We start from the raw sequence: 19,695 nt of genomic DNA, 5'->3' as shown, positions 1-19,695 counted from the left end.
AACATTAGCCTCAACCGGTTATTGTGCAACAAATGACCATACTGGCTTCAGCCAGCCTGACCTGTTTAACCACTGCTGCTTCTCTGAACCCTGAGGGTCAGTGTGGACTCTTCATTCCCCTCCGTACTGGCACATGCTGCTCCTCCTGGCTAGAGGCTGTGCTGTGATTTGGGATGCCCTTCCATGGTGTTTACATTGGCCTTGACCACACAATGGCTGGGATAAGGAGGCCGATTCCTTGGTTGTGAACCAGAAGCTGTGGAGCCAAAGGAAGAGGTGTGAGGGAGGCAGGAGGTGTGAGGGCCGCCATGAGGGGATATGGTGGGTATGTGTACCTTGGTAGCCAAGACTGCCATGGTGACCTGCTCCCTTGGTGAAGCTGCCTTTTGCCATCTCAAAGCAAAGAGGGATGATGGTTCTCGAGAGGAAAATCTCTTCCCTCATGCTCACAAGCCACAGCACTGAGGGGAAAGGCTACTTTGGGGGTGTGGGGGTGAAAAAAGGATGATGAAAATCAAACCTGAGGGGGAAATCAGCTCTGAGTGCAGGAAACCTTGGGACAGCAGTGAGGGAATGAGTGGAGGTAAGCTGTGCCCCTGTGATGGCGTGTTGTATGTGGCGAGGCCCCTTTCCCAGCCTTGGAGCGTGCAGAGATCGAAGAGGGACAAAACGAAGGGGAAAACGGAACATAACTGAGGGAAAACTTGGGACAGCAGTGAGGGAATGAGCAGAGGACAGCCACAGCCCACGGGGAGGTGTGTGTGCGCGGGTGCTGCCCCGTCCCCTCATGAGGGAGAGGGCGGGCGGGCGGCGCCGAACGCGCTCCGTGCCTGGGAAGCGCCCGAGAACGCGCGGCCGGGACAGAGCTAGGGGGCCGGGGGAAGGGGAGGGCGCTGCCCGGCTCCCTCCCACCCTCTCCGGATAAATGAGCCTCCGGGAGGCGGCGGGCGGCGCAGGCTGTGGACGAGCGCGGCGCATCCCTGTCCCGTCCCCATCCCGTCCCCCGCCGCGCCCAGCGCTCCCTGCCGGCGGGGCCGCCCCGGCCGCTGCCGCACATACTCGTGGGGCTGGGCGGGGGGATCGGGCTTCGCTTCCCTCCCCTGGGAACGCCTGAGGGCGGGGGCGGCAGGGCCAGGGCCGGTGGAGGGGAGGCGGCCGGGACACCCCGGTCTGGCTGATGCTGGCGCTGCCCCGCGCAGCACCGGGCTCCGGCAGGCTGGTAGCGGCGGTCGGGACGCAGGAGGGGCCCCCCGGGCTCCCTTCCCCTTCCCTCCCTCCGCGGCGGGCGGCGCTGGAGGATTTTCTCCCGCCGCGGCCCCCTCGCTGTCCCCCAGACATGGTAGGTCACCTCCAGCTGCAAGGGATGGACGAAAGCCTGAAGGAGAAGAGCCGGGAAGGCTTGCTGGACAGTCCGGACTCGGGGCTGCCCCCCAGCCCCAGCCCCCCCTTCTACTCCCTGTCGCCCGGTGAGGGCCGAGCAGGGGGCAGCGGCGGTGCGGACCCCCCGGCCCCGGGCCACCGGCGAGAGGCCAAGGACGGCAGAGTGGTAAGAGCCAAACCCGGGCACCGGGCTCTGTCCCCTGCGGGCCCCGCGGGGGAAAGGCAGGAGGGCGCCTGTGGCCACTGCCCGGGCAGCCCTGGGCTGAGTTCCCCCCGCAGTGCCCCTCGCCGGCCGAGGGCACTCCGGGCTGCCCGTGGCGGCTGCAGTCCGGTGTTGGCAGCGCCGCTGCTGTGCCAGGCAGGGCTTGGCCCAGTGCCGGGCAGGGTTTTTGGATACACTCACAGAGCGTTGGCAGTTTGGCTGGGTGAACTGTAATAACGGTGTGGGAGTGAAAGCCCAAGCCTGAACCAAGCTCCCCTGCCCACCTTCGGAAAAGTGTAGTTGTTTCTCAGTGACTCTGCCTGGTGGGTACAGGTTGGAGCTGCATCCATCCGGACCGAGGCAGGGGCGTGTGGCTCCCAGCCATCATTACACCCTGGCATCCCACATCTGGTTTGTGAGGAGCGCGGAGCCGCGTTTGCTGGAGCCCTGGCTGAAAGAAAGACAAAAGTGCCCTTTAGCTGTGGCAGGGTAGGGATGTGTCTCCGGGGAGTTGCTGGGGACAGGGTCTGGGAAGGGCTGTGTGCCGCTGCCCTTTGCTGGAGCCAGGCTTTGTGGCATGAGCCTGTGTGAAAGGTTTGTCCTCTGGCAGCTGAGCAGAGCTGGGGGTAGTGGTTTGTAAACTCAGACAGCTGGCAGAGCACTGCAGGTCTCGGTCAGCCTGATGCAGTGCCAGTGAAGCACTTGAATGTGGAGTAGGATCTGGGTAGATTTATTATCACTATTATTTTGCTTTATTTGTTTATTTTTATCCCTGAGCTATAAAACCTGTTTTTAAAACACAGCGTTCAGAGCATAAGTAGTGGTGGTGGAGGTTTTAAAAGGATGATGAAAGTTCTTCCCCAGGGCTCTTTAAAAATTTTTTAAACATGTATAAAAGATGTTTGTAGGTGTATTCAGCGTGGTTAATTGGCTTAAAACTGCAGCACAAATCTTTCCATGAGAAAAAAATTTATCTACCTCTGGTTTAGTGACAATTTAGACTTCTTTCCCATAGAGACATTTTGCAATGACTCCTCACACCCTCATGCACTTTCTCAAGTTCTAAGGCCTTCTGAGCATATTACTGAAAACTGCCTTTTACTCCTGAGCATGCCAAAACCTTCCCTATGAACAATGACTCCTCACAGTGGAGAGGGTGTGAGGGCTTATTATGAAAGTCAAATCTCAAACCTGCTAATGCCACAGTTCCTAATATGGAGCCTTACCTGCAGATGCCTGGGTGTGTGTGCCATTTGATGGGAGTGTTTATGTACAAAGTTATCCTCATGCCTCTCACTTGGCAGCATCAGGCTGTTCCTGTGTGTCTGTAAAATAAAATTGGGGAGGAAGGTGAGTGAAGGCTGCTGGAGCAAAAAAACAGCAGGGGTGGAGGTGTCTGAAAAACTCTGGGGGATATGACAGTCTCCATTCCAGTCATATGACAGTTGGCCACCACACCATCCAAGAAAGTCCTTAGATATCGAAGAAGAAAGAACATGAGAAAATTTATTTCAGTTCATGGGCTGTTAGGATTGAGAGTTTTAGTGCTTGACTCCTATAGGGAAAAAAGTTATTCCTGTGATCTGTGTAAGGTAAAGTTTTTCAGTTGTTTTGATCATTAATGAACATTTTGGACACTTCAGAAAAGCTCACACTGTAGATGTTTCCAAATTCTGTATCACATTGCAAGGGCTCCTGCTTAGAGTATGGGTTCCATACATTGGAAATGTATGGAATTCCATGCTCTTAGCAGGTACAGAAGGTTGCAGGGATCCAAATGCTGAAACCAGTTGGACTGTATTATTTGGAGTGGTGCTGGGCTCTGCTCTTTAACTCTGTTTGGTTCACTGCAAAATAATGAAGTAAACAGGAATTTTCACTCTATTTGACTGCAGAGAGTTTCACTTCCTCTCCTTTCCACTGTGCAAATACTGTACTTGCAGCTGATACTAAAGCAGGAAAAATATGAAGAGTATTGCTTGCTTCATACTTCTAAATTGCAGTGTCTAATTAGCTTTAATTTTGCCATTTTACAAGGGCTTGCAGAGCTGTGAGCAGTTATGCAACCCATGAATGTGCTTCTGTTTAAGTCTATTCCTCTGCTGTTCATCAGAGCACGCAGAATTGGCAAATCAATAATTGCAGCTATTTGCACACCAAGAAATGCTGGTTTTAATCGCCTGTTATATTAGTGTTTGTTTTGCTTATAAACGTGACAGAGCCAGGAGCACAACCTGCACTCTTTGTGTTGGAATACTATAAAACCATACATAACTCAGTCACCAACAGCCAAGGTTCTACTATGTACGGTTACAATAAATTGCTGTCAGGTGAAGGAAACAACATTCCAGATCTGAGTGAAGTATTTCATACTGTTCTTTGCTGCAGAACTATCAAACCACCAGTCTGAACCCAGTTGCATTCTTCTGCAGTCAGCTATTTTGCTCCAACTTCACAAATATGTTACAAAATTTTTCTGCTTTAGGACAGCCCTTCTCGTGGAGACCAAAAGGAGATTGCATGCCCTGATCGAAGGCTTTCTTGTGTGCACAATCTGTGCTCTCTCTGCTCTGTGTTATTAACTGTGACTCTGAAAACGTAAACTCTCTGCTCTTTAATAAGCACAACTTTGTTTCAAAGACAATGCACCATTTATTCACATTTAACCAGCCAATTTGGGAACAGCTTTGGGATCCAAGAAAATATGAAAGGCAATTTAGGGCCAGAGTCATAAATACCACAAGTTCAACACCATTTGGGGACTTTTTTTTTTTTTTTTCATTTTACTTGTAGTGCAGGATAAATTGGCTTTTATTTCTTCAAATAAAATCCATGTAGGGAATTTGTCAAGTGTTTTGTGCTTAAGTGCAAATATCCTAAGGAAAATAGAAAGTGACTTTTACCTAGTTCTGCCTTTTAAATCTGAAACATTATTAAATTTATTCTTATGACTTGGGTTACTGAATTCTCTAGACTGTGCCTCTAAAGCTGGGTCAGAATGAACAGAAATACAACAAAATAAATCCTAATAATATGCACAAAGAAGCAGTTGCTGACAATGTGGGTAATGAAATGACATCAAAGTACCCATATCTGCTTAGAGTTTTCCCTGTTGTTCTTGCCCTGGGATACTGATTGAGGATAGAAGAACTGCTTTTGGACTGTGCTGAAATAAGTGCTTTGCATCCATCACATATCCCTAATGGATATCAGGGGACATCAAGCTCACGTTCATCTACAGAACTATCCACTGTGTGTTCTTGAAGCAGATTTTATGTTCCTTCCCAACAGCGAAAGGAGCTTTTGCCACTGCAGTGAGTTCCTTTTACTTTGTAAGATTTAGGTATTTGTGCACTCAACCTGCCTCAGTGAGCACTGACTTCTGTGGGACTGTATCCCAGTGAATCAGCTGTGGGGATATAGGGAATTTCTACTTACATTCAGCAGCAAGAATGGTTCAGAATCACTCTTGGGTGGTGGGAGAAAATTCCAGCTTCATTTCAAGTATGGATAAGGAGACCTTGCCCCTTGGCACAGCCTTCACAGACAACAGTGAGGTCCCAACAATGTGGTCCAAGTCAGCATTTGTGCCAACCATGTTGGATTAATGGCTCATGTTAAAAAAACCCAAAAGAACGTCTCTTCCTGACATGCAGCATTTTGAAGACCCCTTGGGTCGCAGAGCCAGCATCTCATCCTGCACTGAAAGTGCTTCAGGAATGGGGCAATGTCTTGTAGGGACTGGGTGGGGAATGTGACCATCAAAGTTTTTCCATGTGTAATTTCCATACCTGTCAGCACCTAGACTGAAAGCACACGTGAGAGGGAGGCCCAGCACCCCGACCTGAGGCAGCTTGCAGCCCACACACGAGGCAGGGGACGTGACTCCCAGGCCCTGTGGGTCCCAGCAGCTCTGGGGAAGCCCCAGGCTGGTGCAGGGAGCAAGGCACCCATCTGGCACCACAGCAGGGTTTGCCTCAGGGCTTGTTGGCAGCCTGGCATCCTGACCCACTTCTGAGCCACTCCCATGGGACTGGATCCTGCAGGAATTCCCCCAGCTTCAGTTCCACGCCTGTGTCCTCTCCTGGCAAAGGCTAATCCCACCTGGCTGTTCCCTGTCCCTCAGCCCCACCCAGTTCTGGATATGCATCCTCTCCTCTTCCTCCTTGACGAAGGACAGGGCATGGCTCTGGGCTTCACTTGATTGGCCTCACCTGATCTGACAGATGTCCCTTCTGGGCAGATCAGGGAAACGGGCATCAGGATCTCATCATCTTCTCTGAAAAGTGTGGCTCTGATCAAAGACATTGAGGGTGATGTCTTCTAGCTGTTGAATTTCCATTGTGTCCCTACATAACCCTGTGGACAATAAGCAAAGTAGCACACATTTCCCACTTGAAATAAAAGAGGGAGATAAGCAGGAAGGATGTAATTCTTTGAAATAATAAACCCCTGCTTTCTACCTGAGGTTTGCATTTTCTGTTATCACCTCTCAATATAATCTCATCCGGCTCTGGTATAAATTACTCGTAATGTGCAATACGTGCAGATATTGGGAAAATAAATGGTCTGTTAAACAAATATTGCTTATCTTCTAGAGCGGAGAATGTAGATGTGTGTCAAATAACTCAGCCAGATCTTTCATTATAGCTGTAAATAACAGCTGAGTAAAGTGACATTTTCATGGACCTGACATGTTACCATAGTGGGAAAATGTGGTGAGAGATTTGCTTATGCCCTAGTTAAGTTAGGAGCTGGGAATTTGGGAAGCTCTATCCTGTTTGTAGCCCTGACACTTGGAAAGCTGTTTCACCTTACAGTCCCTAGAGATCTAATGCCACATCTTAGTGCCTTCCATATAATGACCATAGCAAAAGGAGTCAGTTCTGGTTCTTTGTGCTCTCTGGGGAAAGGTTTTGGGGGTTTATTTATTTCAAGTCACGTTAATTTCCTTTCCTTTTTCTTGCTTTGCTGCCTGGAATTTGGCAGCTAAAGAACAGTCAATGCTGTCGATGAGCAGTAGGTTGAATTCCATTCAGCAACCAATTTTATCTGTGTTTATCTATCTGCTACTTGCAAAAAGCAGAGTTTAGCTGCCCAGGCCGTTACATGCCTGAAAGGCATCAGAGTTAAGGCAGAGGGAAAAATGCAGCCAAACAAGAAAGCTCTTCAACTTTTTAATACTACTGTAACTCTTTGCTGGTTGACACAAATTATGTACTAGGGAAGAAATAAAAATAAAAGCTCATTTACTGCCTAATATTCACCTTGGATTAAGTTGTAAACATGGGAGTCACTTTTTTGATATCTCTCGTATCTTTCATTTTGTCTTCTCAACCTTCCTTGCCAGACTCCTTCTGTCCTTAAAGATGCCAGGGTTGTGGTGTCTTTTGTGAAGCTGCATCTGGTAAGTGTCAGCACAGCTCCAGTTAGTGGGGACAGATGGATCAGGTCCCCACTGCAGCGTTCCAGCACAGCAACCCTTGGATAGACAGACCTTGACTATGGATCACTCGTGGACAGCCTGGTCTGAAGTGATGGGAGCTTCTCCACTTCACCATCAGTGACCCCCAGAGTGTGCAGCAAGCTCTGCTCCCTGCCAGTCTATCCATATTTCAGGATAATACAGAAACCTACCTTATTTGTGGAGTGCCTGGAGATCACCAAGTGATTCCTAGAAACAAGCCAGAGATCCTGATTTTCTCAAGGGAGCTCAGAAGTTCAGTGCTCCTCCTCTTTCAGCCATTCCTGTGCAGAAGGAAAAAGAATTGAGTCAGTATTTTTTTGACAGGCAGAACATTTTTGGTTTTTTTCCTTAAAGCAGGTTGGAAGGAGTCGGTGTCAAACTCTTGCCAAAAAGCCAGCTTTTGACATGTGCCAAGCATATAACATTTCAGCCCCAAAGACAAATCTTTTGGAAAGCTCATATCCCCTGTGCCTTGCTTCCCAGCTCCAGGTGACTTGCAGGAGCCGACATTTCGGAACATCACTGGAGGGAAAACAAAATGTCACCTGAGGTGCCTTTCAGTGGCTGCTGTGTGAAACCTGTGGTTGCTGTTCAGTGACCCTTCATGCTGTGCAAGCAAATCAGTTGCTGTTTGGTGAGCAGCCTGCAGGATCTTAGAGATCTCTATTTTTAGGCCATGATTTGTAAGTTATTTACATCTGCCACGTGCAGACTTCCAGGTTACTTCAAAGTTTCTGACCTGCAGCAGCTCACAGAAGAGAGGTCTGAGTCTGTAATGGTCTTGACAGGCAGTAGAAATCCTGGCTTTGGCTTGCCAATGTTCTCAGTTGTTCCAGCTTTCTAAACTAAGCCAAGCCTGCAGGTCTGAAGTTGGTGCTCATCCACAGCATATGAAATGCCTTTTGCCACCCTTCCCTGCCCAGAGCAAGGTTAACCCCCAATGGAAATAGCCTCATCACATCCCATCCAGCACTAACCTGGAGAACGCTTAATCCTGCTCTCACCAAGTTCAGCGGCAAATTTTTGAGTCTGATTGCTGTCAGTCGTGCATGCCAGCACCTCTGTTTCTCTGTGCACACTGGTGTTGTTCCTGCAGTGTGTTCGTGTTTCCTGTTCCCTGCTGTGGGACTTGTGCTCTCCGCAGACGGGGATTGCCGCCGTGCCCACGCTCTGGCCAAGCAGCACCCCCGATGCTCAGTGGGCTGGGAAAGCTTTTCCCGTGCACACACTGGGGGCCAGATGCCCCAGCAATGTTCCTGCTAAGCCACAGGAAAGACTGTGTAACATCTCCTGCATCCTGGGGATGTTTGGAGCACACTTAGTGTCAGCATTTGTTAGCAAGAAGTGTGAAGGCTTTTTTGCCTTCTTTGAAACTGCTTCTTTAAAGGAGGGACACGTATCCCCAGGCTGGTTTCCTTCACCAGTTCAAGAAATCTGCATCCCTCTGCAGGTGAACCCCCAAAGGGCAGCCTGCCTGCTGTTCACAAAGCTCATGAGCATGTGCAAATGGTGTTTGACTCCTGCACCCAAAGGAACCTCTTCTTATGTACAAAATGTCTTTAGAAAGAGCTCTGGCCTTGTGCAGACTGTTACAAGCTGGACATCTGCACCCTTGTGAACTGAGGCTTGTCTGATGTAAACAATTCACATTTCAGAAGCAAAGAGCTTTATTTACGACCAGAAAGGCTGCCCTTGCCCTCCCCTGTCAAGAGTGTTGAAAGCAATTCAGGAATGAACTTTGCCTTTTGGCCAGTATTTGCTAGGGAGAGTGAACATATATTTTTTTTTCTTTTTACCCCCTCCCATAACTATGCAGTTACTGTTCTGTTTTGACAATGGAACAGTATTCAATCAAAAAGAGGGGTTAGCCATTTTACTTAATAGTACAACTTTACACAGTTGTAAAGTGCAGGGAAATTTCAGTATGAAAAGAAGAAACAGCTTTGTGGCTTTGGGACACAGAATTAAATGGCTTGGCAAATTCAGATGGAGCAGTGACATTTTTTTGCCTTAGCCAGAGGCAGAAGGCCCAAACCAGGAGAGGAAAGCAGACCTCAGCTAGCCATCTACAGACAGCACAGAGGCTGCCAGCCATCTCCTTTAAAGAGATCCTGTGTCCCTGTGCGTCATAAATATCTGCTGACAGAAAAGTTGTGGCAGAGACTGAAACCTGCAGTGACATTTTTCCAGGAGGGCAGGATTAGGCTGAATTAGCTGCTGGGTTTGGTCCAGGCACCAGACACAGGATCCCCATATGTGGGAACTGGTGTTTGAGAGCACTCCAGTATAGAGAAGTGGGATTAGTCATTTCTGTGGTGGGCAGAGGAGCCTAGGCTGGTCTGTGACAATTTGTCAGAGTAAGTAAGTTCACAGTGCAGTTAGTCTTAAAAATGCAGTTTTTGGTGTCATGAATTGGAGCAGCTCCACTCATTATAAAGTCCTGGCTTGCAACTGGCTTCCTGCATTGCAGAGGCCACAAGGTGCCCCAGTGTCTCACCCCACCCTCAGTTTTATGGCTAACAAGAATGTCCTTTGGAGCACAAGAGCCATTTTTGGCACAGAGACTTTGGGAACAGCAAGTCTAACACTTCCTCTGCTGGATTGTTGCAAGGGATACATGATTTTATGTACATATTTGGATGTATATCTATAAAAATACATATACATGTCTCACTTCAGTAGACCTACATCCTTCAAGTCAGCAACCTTAGGCCCTGTTGCTGTGTTAAGTCAGACATAGAGCTCTTCTCCATGCTGACACATTTTGAGTGTTTCTAAGACTTGTTAATTCCTACCAGTAAAGGCAATATCAGGGCTAAAGAACACTCAAAACCAATTGCAATTCCTATGAGAAACAAGAAAGGAAGAAGGAAAGGCAAGGTTAAACTTCAACAAACAGATACTGCAGCATGAAGTGACAGAGATGTGGGCACAGTCACGTACCTGGGAGGTGTGCTGGGGCAGAGGGAGGTGTTGGTAGGTGAGGACAGTCCAGGTGTTGTGTTAGGCTGCTCAGCTGCCAGCCACAGCACGTTATGAACTGTGCCAGCCCCATCTGTTGTGTTCCAACACTTGCTGTGCTCTCCTTCCCTGCAGATGCCTTATCTGCTCCTGAACCCATCCATGCCAGAGATAAGGCCTCGAATGTACCCGGTGTTTTTTGGAGAAAGCATTGAGGTCAACCCTGAGCCCGTGCAGGAAATCAGGTACAGATGGGATTGGGTGGGTAGATGGGGATTTCTGTCTTTTTTCTGGTGCTTCTGCCAAAGATTAAAATGTGTTTACAAATGGGAGTCATGGTTATTTTGATGGAAAGGGAAGGACAGGTGGGAGGGTAATTCCCAAATTAAAGCCACTGACAGCAGCACAGGCAGAGGGGAAGAGGCAAGAACTGGAGGGAGGTTTTAACACAAGGCAGCTTTCCTTCCAAGGTCAGCTAAAATCCAAGGCTATGACAGAAAACCATTACCATCTGTGGGCTTGATGGCCTCCACTAAGTGATCTGATGGTCTTCATACTGTTCCCAGATGACTTGTGTCTTCAGAAGAAGCAACACCCTTCTAATTGGCACCTGTTTTTGTTCGCTCTTGCCACAGAGAAACCAGCATTAGACAGCCCACAGAGACTGAATGAGCTCCTCTGTGTGAGGAGATGGTCCCTCAAGCCAGTGATGGAGATGTTCTGCCCTCCTGTGGGGCTGGTGCTGTGGCCCATGGATAAATGTTGGTCTTTGCTCTTCGTTTGCTCTTTTGCTGATGTGGAATGTATCCTGCAAACAGCGCTTACACACAGCTTGGGGCAGGGACAGTGGGAGGACTGTAAACCCCCTCAACCTATGCAAAAGTCTCTGTGGAAATGTACCCCAGTAAATCTCTGCTAGCTGAGGAACTGCCAGCGGGCATGTTTTTATGGTGATTACATCGGAGTCTTGTTTTATGCGTGCTGAATGACTTGCTTACACCCTAGCTGTGCAAAATACATTACAGCAGCTCAGATTACACACGGTGCACAATCAGTCAGCCCCCTTCTGGGTGGAGGTAATGACAAGCACACACCCAGCTTTTAATCTTTTTTACGTGGAGCTGCACATTCCTTGGCTGCTGATTGCTGGAGGAGCATTTGGGGAGCGGGGAAAACCAGTGGAAATCCTGTTACCCATGGCTAGGGATTCCAGAAAAAGCCCTTTTTCTGGCCCGGTGTCTGTGCATCCTTTCTGGATGGCTGCAGAAAAAAGGCAGGGCTGTGACATCCCACCTTTTGTGGTTTGTCATCTGTTGGCAGTTCAAGTGGCCAGTTCCTTTGAGACCACTGGCATGGGCGTTGGGCAGCCATAGCCCACAATATCCATTTGCTTTACCTGCTCTTTTAGCATTGCTTGGATTTTTTGTAGGCTTCAGCAAGCATCCTCACCCCTCATCTCCCAGCACTCAGATTTTAGCTGTTTTGGGCATTTTTGTGCAATGATGAAAGAAAAGACAGACAGCATTGACAGCTCAACAGGTCCATCACAGGGTGTTTGTCTGCCTCCAGTGTAGCTCTCAGGGCTGAGCTGAGTCCCCAGTGGGGCCCATGGAGAAAACCAGAGGAAGAAGAGCATTGCATGGAGCCTCTGCAACAAGGTGTTTTCTGCCCTGGTTTTGCTGGTAATTGCAGAAATGCTGACATGGATTCATAGCAAGGTGGGGTTCCAACAAGATTCCCCAGCAGGACAGAGTCCTCTTGGCTTTGGGTGGTAGAGTTGGCATCTGCCCCAGAGTGTGCAGTAAGAGTTGGTAAATGCTGCCAGCTTCAAAGGGTTAGAGAAGAGTTCTGCCGGTCTTACCTCCTCTGCTGCCAGGGCTGCGCTCCTGACCCCTTGCTGTCCCCTGTAGGTGCAATTCCGAGGTGAAGTACGACTCGGAGAAGCACTATCGGGATGACATCTTCTACGGCCCCATCCCCACGGTCACCACCTACAGCGAGACCATCATCGCCGCTCCCAACTGCACCTGGCGGAACTACAAGTCCCAGCTGATCTTCGAGCCCCGCCAGAAGCCGGTGAGGTTTCAGAGCACGACCATCATTTTCCCCAAGCGTGCCAAGAACATTTACCGGACCACCCTCAACTACAGCTTGGGTTGTGCCAAGCGCTGGTTTGCTTCCAGCGTGCAGCTGGAACTCTGTGAGGAAACCAACCCGTGCGTCATGTACAGCGAGACCCTCTGATCCGCCCCGCCGCTGGCAACCGCGCGACCCCCGGGAGGCTTCGCGGGGCTCTGCCTGCGCCTGGCTTGGTGGCAACTGAATATTCATGGCTGCAGAACAGCTCTCAGTGAGGCTGAACTGGCTGGGAGGAGGCTTGCAGGGCACAGGATGGTTTTGATCAGTGAGAGGCTGGCTTGTATTTTGCGACGTTCCTGACATTCGTGATCTGGATTTTATTTTTGGTTGCTTTTTTTTTTTTTTTCCTCCGAGTGTATCTATTTTTGGCTTGTGTTTAGATGAAATCAAGATGACAAAGGACCCTGTTACCCATTGCAGAAGGATGCCTTATGAGCTCTGTAGGTCTTGTCTAGCACATAGGTGAGAGTCACTGTAAGCTTCAGAGCTATTTTGGTCTCTGCAAAGGGAAGACCAACTGCAGAGTCAGCGTCTGTTCGGTCCAGCACACACCAGGCCAGATCTCTTTCAGAGCTGAAATGCAGAGGAGGTGGTTATTTGTACCAGTACATCACAGCTTGCTCCAACAGCTCATCTGAGTGAGAGCTGCACTATTACAGCACCGCAGTCGCCCCACTTCCTGAGAGGAGTGGAGACTGTCACCCTGAGAAAAAGAGGATTTAAACAGGTCCCCCAGCTCCTGATGGCAGCTGGATGTTTGCATACCATAGCAAAGCACAGCACAACCAGGAGATGGGAGAAAGGCCTGCTGTGATGCACAGACACATCTTACATCTTCTGTGAGCCCAGCCAGGAGTAAGCAGGGAGACTGAGGAAAATGAACAGCTGAAGGGCTAGTTTCTAAAAGTGACTGAGAGATTTAGGAGCCCAGTGCCCTTCTATCAAAAATATTGTCAGATCAAGTGTACCATGCTGTTCACTGCCTCCAACACCTAATTTAAGGGATCTGTATGCACTTGCAGCCCTTCTGAGTTTCAGGGTGTGGCTGTGTTGCAGAGAGGAGTGTAGAGCAGAAAGATGCTCCCTGGCTTCTTTGAAGTTAGGGCAGGGTTAACTCACCCTCTCAATAGTTTCCATATTTGTGGCATGGGCAGCTTTTCTGCCTGTAGAGAAGCAGCCAAACTTTCTCAGTGTAGAGCTTGAAGGATTGAAGAGCCCAAATCCATCTGGGTTTTCCTTACTCAGCCAGGCTGTAGCACTAAAAACAGGTACTTCACAAACAGCTGAACTGTCTCTGCAAAAGGACAAAGAAACAGTGAGCAGGAGCCAGTGTAGCCATCCTAAGGTAAAACATTCCCCACTCATGAATCCCATCTCCTGGTATATCTTCACTTTGGTCTCTTGCAAGACCTGGATTCCCACAAACATATAACTTTTGAAAATAGCACGGAATTGTCTCCAAAAATCTTACCAAGAATTTTTGCATGCTGCTCAGACTTAGAAATAACCACACAGCTCCGGAAATTAATTTCCAGCTTTCTCTCTTTTAAACTTTCCATTTTGTTCCTGACTTGCTGTGAGTCTGATGGAGTTATTTCAGAACACAGCTGAGCAGCCAAGGCAGAAAGCCTATTAACAATGTCAACAAGACGTAGCTGATTGCCCAGAACAGTTGACGCACAAACCCACTGGGATTTAAAAAAAAAAAAGTCTGAGAAACTTGAAAAAATAATAAAATTAGTGACTTATAAAGATACTTTTTCCATCAGTTTCAAAAAGCAGTTGGTAAATGTGACCAGAACTGTGACCTTTATGAAACAGAGTTCTCTTGTTTAAAATGTAGCACAGTTTTTCCACCAGAGGTAAATATAAAGTCTTTAAATACAAACTTCAGTCCTGACAGCTGAAGCATCATTAGTGCTGAAAGATGTGTGTTATGGCAGTGCTGAACTCTCCCTGTCTTCTGGGAGTTAGGACTTGGTAGGAAGAACCCCTCAAAGGATTTCCAAGGCTTCCACCTACTGTTGAATTCTTTACAGCAGCACAAACAAGGACTATATTTGTTAGTGGTCAGATTCTGCTGTCACTGTCTGTCAGCATCAAAGCCTGGAAAAGCAGCATCTGCTTCCAAAGGGATTATTATGCCTGAAGCAACCCTTCTCCCCAGGGCTCCAGCAAACAGGAGAGCTGGCTTAGGCAGCAGGGAGTTGGTGCCTGGATGAACGTGGTCCCAGTGCAGTGAGGTCAGTGATGCACTTACTTGCTGGTTCATCTTCAGGTCTGTCCTGTTGGCCACGTGCTGCTGATAAGCCTTGGGAGCAGGGGAAATTCTCCTCTGCTTTCCTGGGGACATGTGGAGGCTCTGGAGGGTTCAGTGCCTGCATCCCCAAGAGTCTGTGCCAAGGGGCAGGGTCCCAAGCTGACAGCAGCATGATCCAGGTCCAAAAGCAAGGTCATACTCACACCCAGGAGATCCCTGCACGATGACAGAGTGGACTGATGGAGACAGGCTCACCTCAGAGCCGAGGGGATGCCAGACTCTTCCCTATTCTGCTCCTTTGAACAGCTGGATTATTCCCCTGCTTCGAGCAAAAAGCTTCTGTTCTTGAACACGGTGGTCTTTGAGCAGGACAGTTTTTCCCCAGAAAAATCCCTTTCGTCGTGACTGGCTGCAGGTTTCTGCCCACTCTGTCCACTTTTAGTTCTGTTTCCTAGATATCAGCTGCAACAGTAAAAGAGAATTCAGGGCAAGCCAAAAAAACCTAGTGTGCAAATACAAATCCAGCAGGGAGACTGAACCTCCACCTGGACTGTGACCACAGAGGGAGAGGGGCTGCTGAGGCAAAGTCTCACAGGTGGATGTGACCCTTGGGAGGGTGCAGTGCAGAGCTGCATCCTTGGCACTGGAGGGTCCCACACACCCAGCCCAAGCCTCTTTGAAGCTTCATGTTTTGTTTTCTCTGCAAATACACTAGAGGTGACCTAACATGCTCCTGCTCCTTTGAGTTGAAGCAGCTTTTCTGGTTTTGCCATGTTAGGGAAAAAAAAAAAAAAAGATAGAAAGCAGCTTGGGTTTCTATGCTGCTGAACGTATTTTGAGCTGTGTAGCCACTGTGGCTATGGTAGGACTGTCACCCTGGGCCACATCCAGACTGGGACATTGCCAAGTGCATGAGATCTGGAGAAACTTTTGAAAAATCCCTTTTTATATGGTATCTGCCGTGGGCCCGTCACAAGCTGCTTTTCCTCTCAGCAAAAGCTGGTGTTGGAAAGGGACTTTGTTTTTCCTGAGGTCAAGGAAACCACAGAGGGTCAAGTCTTCACCCTTGCCTGGGCACACATCCTAACCTGCCTGCCCACTCTGTCCCTGCTGCTCCCATCCCTGTGGCTGGGTTAGGCAGTGGCAGAAAAGCCAAAGTTCATCTTACTCATGCCTGGGAAAAGTGATGCCTTTTTTTGTTTTACTTAAACACCAGAAACCGAATTGTGTTTTTGTGTTGCCAATGAAGAATCACTCTGGGCAGCCAGGAAATGCCTTGTGCCATACCTGTAGTGTGTTTGTACATCTGAAAGGAACAATTAGTCCCACTAGGGAGGTGCTTTTCTTTTAAATGGAGTGTTGTTAACCTCAGCCAAAAAATCTTTGTTCCTGTATATTTTCTCAAAGATACAAATGATAAATTTAGACCATGGAAATGTGAGTTTCCTTGAACAGCTGGGACTGCAGCTACACTATTTCTCCCCAGGATCCTGATGTGCATGTTGCCCACAGCTCTGCAATCCTGATGGGTAAAGTCAGACACTGCCTTTATCTTTTTTGATGAGGGGAAGATTGTTTTTTTTCAATATGGAAAGTCCCTGTCTCAAAGGTGGGGGGTGTCTCTCTCCCCTTCATCCCTGTGATTCCTTTGCCCTGGAATACAACAGAGTGTGCTCACGTCTGGCCTGCCTGCATTGCCGTCATTGCATTTGGGGCCAAAAAGATGAAACCCTAACCAAATATTGAACTTTTAGAAGCTGTGGAATATGTTGCACAAACCATAGAGAACAACTTTGACCAAAAGTTTACTGCTTGTCTTCGTTTTTTGCCTTTTTCTCTCTCTTTTTTTTTTTTTTTTTTTTTTTTTTTAATTCCTAAGCCAGCTCTACTTTCCTCAATGTGAAATACAGACAGATTTGCACCCTGGGTGCACGCTTCTGGGACTGTTGAAATGGTGTTTGGGTGTTGATAGCAGTGTTTGAGTGAGCTGCTGGTCAGAGAAGTGAATGCTATTTACTATTTATGTTGAGTGTGTCTTAAAAAAATGGGAAAGGTCACCAGAAGGCTAATGAGCAAAAAAAGAAAAAAGACTTTGTAGAGCAAACTGAAGACTAAAGACTGCCTGAGTCTGATGTAGAGGTGAATGGTTCTGTGTGTGAACACTGTGATCTAGGATATTTAGCCATTGTGGTTTTAGCCTGCCTCTTTTCCTGTAGGAAAAGGCATTTTTGCCTTTTTTAGAGCTGAAACAAAATCAGATCCATCCTCTGTCACAGTCACTGCTGGAGTCTGTGAGCATCAGCATTCCCCAGGCTCACGAGGTGCTTTCTGTGAGCATCAATCAAACAGGCACAGAGCTGTGCCTCAGTGGAGATGGGGGAATACTTTAGAGGGGATGATGGATCTTCTGGTGGGATATTCAGATTTTTATTGCCAGATAAAGTCTGCTCCCTGAGGATCACCTGATCACTCACAAATTGATCTGTTCTGAACATCTCCCCCAAAGCTCTATAAGCAGTGGATTTTATAAGTCTAGGGAGGCACTAATTCTTTTTCAGATACTGTAATGGCCATCAGAATGAGCAAAGTATCCTATCTTGTGAATTGTGACCTGAGGATGGGATTGAAAGGTGTCTGAAGGTTAGAGAAGGAAGAAGAGAACTTATAAGTGGTGGAAATGCATAAGGATGTGTCATATTTTTATTTTTGTAAGTCTGATTCTCTTAAGTGCTTGTAAAGTACTTTACTGTTGTATATGTGGTGATGCAGTAGCTCACAATATCCTTTTATTTTTGTATATTCCTTCCTCCACCATAATCCCTTTCTGTTCAACTCATAGAGAGTAATTTAAGAAGACAAAATTTATATATCGTAATAAAATGCTCAAACCCTCATGCTGATGTATGCAGAGTTTCCTTCCTCTTCCATCTCCCTTTACTTGGTGCCTAATGCCCTTTTTCCATCCAGAGGGAACGTTTCTGGTGTGTCCATCCCTGCCTGTGGATTTCAGCCCAGCTCCCATGGATGGCTGGCTGTGGCACAGCCAGTCAGTGCTGTGATGTGCAAACCCTGCTCTGTGTGCCCAGGAAAAGCTGAAAAGCTGAGGAGGAACTCTCAGAGGCAGTTTTAGCTTTCAGGATTTCCCTGGTTGTCAGTTTGTCCATTTCTTCGCTCTAAATTTCCCTCTTCAGCTTCATCTTGTTCTACCCAGCTATGAAGCCTTGGTGTTGGATCTAGACAATTCCTCTCACAGCTTTTCCATGGCCTTCAAGGGCAGGAAGAACCCACACAGTGCTTATTTCATATCCAGGTATCCACATTCTAGTGCACTGTTGGGACCCCTCCTGTGTCCTGGCTTCCCAAATCCCGATGGTGGATGAGCTGCACCGGGGCTGAAACCCTGCCTGGCCATGAAGTGCATTTTAAGCCATGGCTGTAAATGCCTCAGGCTCACCAGCCAGCCCTTAGTAGAACACTCCTTTGTCTTCCAAGATGTCTGCAGGGAGAATCTGACACTAATCCTTATGGAAAAATCATTGGATTTATAGGGATGAAGTCAATAGGCTTGGATGAAAACGGCTGTAAAACTCTAAGGAATGGAAAGGAGAAGCAAAGCCATGTTATGCAAGAAGCTTGCTTCAGCTGCAGCGTAAGTGCCCGTGTCCTCATCCCAAACCTTTTGACAGAAATTATGGCTGAACTGCTCCTGGGATGAAGGATGGGAGACAAGCTCATGGCTAGGAACCTGAGGAAACAACAGTGTGGAGAAGGCAGGGATTGTGCAGGCCGGGTGAGCTCACTGGCTGACACCCAAATGCCAGATGAAGGACATGTGCATCCACTCCTGCTATTTAAATAAAACCATAAAATATGAATGCTGTCCAATGAAGATTCCTGAGGTGGCAGCTAAATCCTCAGCAGCAAAAGCAGTATTAGATGCAAGATATGTGTTTTGGCAAGTGTGCTCAGATGAGCTAACCCCTAAGCTAGTGGCTTTTACTGTGCTAGTTGGATGTTGTAAATTTAAGCAGATGATGCTTGGTATTAGTTTTGCTCCTGGGATATTTCAGAGAGTAATTGCACATATCTCTGAGGGATTACAAGGTGCTGAAGTTATAATGGATGGACTTTGAATTTAAACTAGATGCCTTTAGGAACAGAAGGAAAGGTTTAGGCTGGTTTTACAGACAGCAAGAATGCTGAATATAAAATGCCAAAAGCCTCACCTAAAAGAATTTGCTGATTATGGGCAGCTACAAATTAAATAATAATAAAACTCCACATGGCTGGGATCCCTATTCCACTCAACAAAGCAGAGCTGTAAGGAAACAATAGATGCCTTCATCAAATTTCATTCCACAGCTATTTACAGTTAACAAACAATGGAAAGATTTGCTAGAGAAAGACCCTTACCTGATCCTGAAGCAGTAAAAACGCCCCCCTGCTGCCAAACCATCAGCTCCAATACCGTGTGCAAGACCTTAGGCTGGGTCTTTGCTCTCCATCAGCAGTTGCCAATGCCACAGCCTGGACCTGCAGGAGTGTCTTTGGAAGTTCTAGACAATGCCGGGCAGCTGGAGGTTATATTGTCCTCAGAAATGTCAGGAATCTCTTGCAATGTGAAGGAATCACCAGAAGCATGCCTGGAGTGATGGCCACCTGCTTTTGTCTCCTCTGGCACAGGACACTGAACTGTCACTTAATGCTCTGTGGGGAGACTGGAATGGAAGACTGTCACAGCAGATACATCTCTGTCCCCTGAGCTGACCCTGTGGCTTCACAACTATCTCCCCCAGAAACCATTCCAGGATTCCAGTGAGTCCACCTGGGATGCTTCAGATGCAGCTCTGCAACCTCCTTGTGTCCTGTGTTGCAGGTTCAGTGCCTCAGGGGGCACCTTGGCTTCAGCAGTTGTGCCCCCAGGGCGGCTGCATGGGGCCTCTGGATGCTTGGCATGCTGGCAGGATGGTCACTTCCAAGGCTGGCACTGCCAGCTGCCCTCATGTGTCTGCCCAGCCATGGGATGTGGATCCAGTGCTGGTTTCCATCCCATTGCTTGTGGGAGCAATTCCCACAGCAGATGCAGCCCCTGCAAATATTCCACAGCCTGGCAGGAATGTGGCTTGGCCACCACACTGCCCATGCCCAGCTCTGTTTCTCAGTCCCCTGGTGTGGTGACACTGCAGAGGAGCAGGGACCTGCCCCAGGGCCGTGCATCTTCTGCCAAAGCACTGAGTCTCCTTCTCCTGGCAACAAGCCCAGCCACAGCAGGGAAATTAATGCAGG

The 19,695-nt window shown here is 48.1% G+C and overlaps 1 protein-coding gene across 1 annotated transcript; it reads left to right on the top strand.

Annotated features, from left to right (window-relative positions):
- Positions 1 to 1,321: 1,321 nt before the first annotated feature.
- LOC121338957 (refilin-A-like) lies at positions 1,322 to 12,254 on the top strand. The gene is made up of 3 exons (XM_041410351.1): positions 1,322 to 1,546; positions 10,146 to 10,255; positions 11,921 to 12,254. Exons 1-3 carry the CDS (start codon positions 1,337 to 1,339, stop codon positions 12,252 to 12,254), a joined length of 654 nt encoding a protein of 217 aa, XP_041266285.1. The 5' UTR covers positions 1,322 to 1,336.
- The last annotated feature ends 7,441 nt before the right edge of the window (positions 12,255 to 19,695 follow it).

This window comes from Onychostruthus taczanowskii, unplaced genomic scaffold, assembly GCF_017590055.1.
Source record: "Onychostruthus taczanowskii isolate IOZ18803 unplaced genomic scaffold, ASM1759005v1 scaffold32, whole genome shotgun sequence".
Classification (NCBI taxonomy): Eukaryota; Metazoa; Chordata; class Aves; order Passeriformes; family Passeridae; genus Onychostruthus; species Onychostruthus taczanowskii.
Note: the sequence above shows the minus strand (reverse complement) of the source record. Positions and strands in the feature narration are given on the sequence as shown.

Bases quoted from the DNA above. Each gene is read 5' to 3' on its own strand.
- LOC121338957 (XM_041410351.1), top strand. From the start codon at position 1,337: ATGGTAGGTCACCTCCAGCTGCAAGGGATGGACGAAAGCCTGAAGGAG. The intron at 1,547-10,145 runs GTAAGAGCCAAA...CCTTCCCTGCAG, and splicing joins AGGCCAAGGACGGCAGAGTG to ATGCCTTATCTGCTCCTGAA. The intron at 10,256-11,920 runs GTACAGATGGGA...TGTCCCCTGTAG, and splicing joins GAGCCCGTGCAGGAAATCAG to GTGCAATTCCGAGGTGAAGT.